Consider the following 5947-nt stretch of genomic DNA (forward strand, 5'->3'; position numbering starts at 1 on the left):
GATTGGGACCTGGTAACGCGCGAGGTCGACATCCCACGCGTTGATTGCTGCCACGAGATTAGCACGTAATATAGGCATTAGTGAATACGAATCTTTCATGTCGTTTCGATTGGCAGATACGCATGTTTATACGCAGCAGCCTCGTACGCAAGTGGGATGGGATTAATTGAAACTTCGGTCCACTGCTGCGTACAGAGTTATTGCACATGCAGAGTTATTGTGCATGCATGCTTTTGACCCGCTGAATGTGGAAGCTGAGATCTACTGAAAATGGAAGAATCTGATCTGTTTTTTTGCTAATTTATTACAAATTAATTAAGGATCTTTATTTTCATCAAGTAAGAAATGCATTATTTTTGTACCAGGTATAACTTCAAAATTTCATACATAATCTGAAATCAAATGCCATAAGCATTAGTGTCTTGAAAGTGCATTCAGAAATAGATTCCATGGCCTTGGAAGATAGAAAAAATATATTTGTACTTCCAGATTAAGCTTCATTTATTGTAAAACCCAAAATCAAAGATAAAGGAAGAGAATCAAAATTTACAGAAAAAATAAAGAAATGAAAGAACATGCACTGAGACATGGAGGTCACAAAACAATTGATTCTAAAACCATTACTAGTCCATCAGAAAATAAACCAAAAAAACATTGTGGTAGAATCCACCAATTAAAGCAGGTCCATATGATAAATAAACATAATTATGTACCAGATCAGAATGAGGATGGAATCTGTGTACAAAACCAACCCGCCAGACTAAAGGAAATCAGATCAAGATAACTGGCCCAGATCTTACATACAAAAATGGTGGCCTACATGAATCGTGGCCAGCTGAGATCTGCTCGTGCCATGGGTAGATGGACTTGACCTGAACGTCAGGAATTTCTTCTTCTCAGGTGATGGTTACGAGGCTGTAATCTGCTGCGGTGTAGGAGCGATTTTGGTTCGGAGGCTGTGGTTTTCTTGGGATTTCTGAGGTGGTGGAGTGGGCAAAATGCCTGAGGCGAGAAAGAATGATTGGATTGGGGAATCATTGTCTTGCCTTATAGTGAAGTTCTTGGAGGCAGGGCACTAATTCAGGATTGATTTTCCCCTGCTCGCCCTCCGCCGGAGATTGCCAGGACTGGATGGGGATTTGGTTGCTCCATGCGCGTGGTCCAAATCCGCAGCAAAACGGGATAGGAAAAAGAATCCCACAGCAGCCCACCACCATCTCGACTCACCGTTGAAGGACGATGTCGTATGCTGTTGTTGTGAAAATATACATCATATACTTGAATTAAATACATGTGAGGTCTGACACGTGGTGGTCTTTAATTGGATTGTTTTCATCCTCGGGAGTACCCGGGTTCCGATAGGTATTTTCGCTTAACAACAAGCTAACTTGATGAGTGAAAGAGAGATCATTTCGGAAATAAGAGGGTGCGTCTGGTGCTCTAGAAGAACATCTAGTAAAATGCTGTATGATAAATCAAAACAAATTGCCTAGTAACTTGCCTAATTAGTTACCATAAAAGAACCAGGCATGTAAAAATAAGAACACATATTGGGATATCATGTGTATGATGATTAACACACACAAACTTTACCAGCTGCGAAAACTTACATATTGGGATATCCCACTGCTCCAACATGTACTCCTAACACAGTAGAAAGTAATAATTGTAACAACAACACAAGTAAAACAAAAAAAATCAGGATAAATTAAGAGTGCCTAGTTGTTCAAGTGGTTGTCCAACCATAAACAAAGAAGTATACACTGTGGAAAGTGGACTGGGCTTTTTAGGGCAATGGCCTAAAATGGGCTCAGCTGATCTTTACAAAGGCAATAGCTTGTACTAACTTCATTAGTATAGTGACCTGTCAGACTACTCACCATAGAAGCACACCTCTACAGACTGTCATCGCTTGGATAGTTTTAACATCAAGACAAATGTAGGCAGAACAAAAAAGAACTGAGCGGACACACATAAAACATATATATAATAAATATGCCTAATTTTGTACTGAGTGACATGAATAACATCAGGATCTTAATTTCTAATGATAATAAGTATACCGCGTATTACCTGAAACCTGACTATCATTATCTGAATTTCGAAAATATTCATTGGATAATACAAAATAAGAATCCAGATAACAAAATCCGCATCAGTTCTCAATGGCAAGAAAAAGGAGTCACCAAAAGATCGCCAAGCAAGCAAGTACCAATTGTTAATAGAAACACCGGTTGCTTTTATATTTTAGTATTTGATCATCGACATGAACAAAATTATGGGATATTGCTGGATGATTGAATTTCCCGAGGAGAAGGAGAAGGGGGCGAATGGATGGCCTGTAGTACAATGCGGCAGTTATTTGTTCTGTCCGCAAGGGCTTCGAGGTTGCTGACCTTCCTGATGTAGGTCTTCATGTGGAGCATCGCATGAATCCATTAGACCACAACATCAAATTATTGGACCATCATCTTCCTCACAAGCATTGCGAGCACACGGCCTGAAATTATGGAAACTGGTGAGTCACTGTAGTGCCCAACTACATTAACCATAAAAACAACCATTCCACCATATATTCATTTTAGCACCATGATGGAGCATGAACAGGCAGTCAGACATCTCCAGCCAACCCAGGGAACATTCTAGCTAAGCCATTTTAGCACTTATAGTCTGAGCATTAGTTAGGATATGAGTTGGCAAATCATTTCTATCATCAATATATAAGATGTTTGCACACACCAAACAATAACATAAGCATCTTCATTATTTCAAAAGGGTAAACAGAGTTGTTTACAATAAATATTCAGTTACTCACCTACAGAAAATAAACACTAGACTAATTAGACATTATTAAGAAAAGAACACGCAACTCTGGTATCAGATATTCAAAAGTAGGTAAAACCAATAAATCAACGAAGAGCACAATGAATATATTAGCACCTTGAGCCTAAACATGGATATGGCCTACCATAGATATATAATCATAAAACATGGACACCAAGGGTAAATGAAATAAGTATGATGTGGTAAAGGAAGAAATCTGTACCTGGCAAGTAATTGGTTGGAAAAGATGCACGCAAAGCCTTCCAAAACAAGGAATACATTTTTGAAGCAGTAGTAACATTACTGGGAATATGTCCAAATCTTCATCGCCTTCTCGTTAGAATATATAGAAATCTTTATCCATGAATGTTCATCCCACCTTTGCAACACCCTGCTTCACAAATAACTCTTATAAGTCAAGGTCCATACAAACCTTCCGAACCAATCAAATGCACATCTGAAATTTCTCTGTATGTATGCATGCGAGGGCTTCTTCTTCCATGGCACCCTATCAAGGTTCATGGCACTCCTTGAATTTACTGGGCTTTCTATTGAGACACAATCCAGAAGACACCACCTCAGGTGAAAGATATTAGAATGCTAAGTAGAATGTGTTCCCCAGAAGATAGCTTATAAATTTTTAGCCAAACGACTAACATCATACAGTTGATGGGAGCTCCTCACGTTTGGCGGCAGGCTGGCAGCAACTAGAGTTCAATCATAATAGTGATAGTCCAGAACAATTTAATTTGATTGCTTACCAATGATTTCTAATTTGGTGGTTGCTGGAGAAAAGAATTAACGGTGTGTTCTGCCAAACAGTCTAGTGTTGCCACAACTCCTCTAAGCAGAATAATCTTGCAAACAAGGGTCAAATTGATTCAATCATTCCAGGCATTACTATGATAGATAGAAGCTTGTCATATGAACGGTTTAATGCTAGCTATATTTTGTGAAAAGAAGTTGCAAGAATGCAAATATAATGCAAATAAAGGAATAAGTGTGTGTTCTGCCAAACAGTCTGGTGTTGTCACAACTCCTATAATAAGCATAATAATCTTGCAAACATCACTCGAATTGAATTAATGATTCCCGGCATCATTATGGTAGATTGTTAGAAGCCTAGTGGATATGAACAATTTAACAAATAGAGTATAAAGTTCCCTTGAAAAACAATGAATGCACTGCAATTTCATATTGTTTGAGTGAAGATCACAGCACATTACATGGCATAAAACAGGGATATGGAAAACATGACTGGAGGCTTGGTTGCTTGAAACACATGAAGAAACAAGAGATGACTTGATCAGCGAAAAACCAGGTGGCTAGGAGCTATTGAAGAGGAAGAAACCCCATCCATGATCTGGTTCAGCATGGCGCCCTTCTCCTCTTGGGTCCACGAGTATTGCTCCGTCACCAGCTCCCAGTCCCAGTGCCCCTTGTCCCGAACATGCCCATCCTTGAACAAGGCGACATGACACAGAGCTGTGCATACTTCCACAACAAACTTGACAAGGTAAAGCTGCCTCTCCATTGCTTCAAAACCAATCATCACAAACTCTTTCAAGTGATCATGCCGAAGCATGGTGGGTTGCCAGGGTATCTCATCGCCAGGCTCCGCTAAGGAGGGATCAACGTGTACATGAAGGGTGTGGAGGTTAGGCGCTGTCTCAAGCAGGAGACGGGGCCATGAGACATCCCAGGATGAAGGCACATCGGCGACCAGCAGCCGCCTGAGGTTAGGTAAAAATGTGGCTGGGGAGCTGGACGGCACGATCCATCTGACAGCACCAGTGAACCTGATAAGCAGGTTAGTAATTTCCCTGGTGTGTCGAAAAAACAAGCCAATCTGCGCCTTGAAGATGTTCACGAAGTACTGGGTGAATTTTCCCAGATTGTCGCCGAAGCCCAACTTGAGGTTATATTGTGTGAGGCAGGGAAATGAAGCTGACTCAAACAACACTCTTGTTTCCAGGGAGGCTAGCCTCTCGAGACAGGGAAGGGCCCTCATGCATAACCGTATGAAGTGGCACTTGTCCAGAACCAGCTCCCTTATCTGTGACTTGGGGGCGTCGACGACAATTTGGTCTCCGCACTGACATGAGATGAGATGCAGCACCTGCAGCTGCGGGCACGAGGTGAAGACGCCCTCGTAGGCTGCCTCTGGTGTCGATAAGGGCATGTCTTGCAGGACGAGCGTACTGAGCGCGCTGTACTGGTGCAGGGGCGGCGGCACACAACCTCCAAGCTTAAGGCTTTGCAGTCGTGACGCACGGGGTTCCTCACAGAGGCCATGGCTGGGAAAAGCGTGGACTTGCCGTTCCCCGTGAATTGGCTTGGCAAGAACCTCGAGAGAAACGGCCCCCCAAGCATCGATGGCCTTGGCCAGGAGACGGTTGATGCAGGCGGTGTTGTGGGTGGTGAAGAACTCGAGCCTCAGCCTGTTGACCCGCCGACCGTCATGGCCAGCGTCCAAGAAGCTCTGGACGGATCTGACCAAGGAGCGCATGGCCCGGCGCTCGAACCGCCGGATGTTAGGCTCGATCTCCTTCTCCGAGGTCTGCCATCCGTACTCTGACTCAGATCCGTTGCCGACGAAGAGCCATTTGTGATAGCGCGGCGAGAGTATGTCGCCGACCCTGAAGTCGAGGTCGGGGAGCTGGCGGGGGAGGTGGGCCCAGCGCCTAGAGAGCGTCCCGGCGCCGAGTGCCGTGTGGGTGTCGATCTTGCGCAGGAGGAGGAGGAGGAGATCGTCCGGGAGGGCGCTGATCCGGTCTTCATGGCGAGCAGCCTGCGGAGGCCGCCGCCGAAGGATTGGACCCCTCGGGCTCCTGGCCATAAGCGCCGACGGCAAGTGTGTTGGGATCCAGTGGCTGAATTCAGCGGAGGGCCTGACGAACCCCTATTCAGAATTCTTGCGTCTCTGCTCCACCCACACCCCCAAATAAACGACAGCGCCAGCATAAGAGCATCTCCAGCGGTTTGGGCTCCCCACGCCCCAAATCCGGCGATATTGTCGTCCGGATTGGACGAAAATTTGGCCTGGGGAGGCCCATCTTCCCAGCCGCGAGTCCAGGATGGATGTAACGGACTTCGGCGAATTCAGTCAAAATTGGCGAGTTCG

At 44.4% G+C, this 5947-nt stretch overlaps 1 protein-coding gene across 1 annotated transcript; it reads right to left on the reverse strand.

Moving 5' to 3' along the window:
• Window positions 1–2077: 2077 nt before the first annotated feature.
• Window positions 2078–5662, reverse strand: LOC124647310. The gene is made up of 3 exons (XM_047187274.1): window positions 4050–5662; window positions 3047–3214; window positions 2078–2500 (listed from the first exon to the last, which is right to left on the reverse strand). Exon 1 carries the CDS (start codon window positions 5660–5662, stop codon window positions 4130–4132), a length of 1533 nt encoding a protein of 510 aa, XP_047043230.1. The 3' UTR covers window positions 2078–2500; window positions 3047–3214; window positions 4050–4129.
• Window positions 5663–5947: the final 285 nt, after the last annotated feature.

This window comes from Lolium rigidum, chromosome 4 (assembly GCF_022539505.1).
Source record: "Lolium rigidum isolate FL_2022 chromosome 4, APGP_CSIRO_Lrig_0.1, whole genome shotgun sequence".
Lineage (NCBI taxonomy): Eukaryota > Viridiplantae > Streptophyta > Magnoliopsida > Poales > Poaceae > Lolium > Lolium rigidum.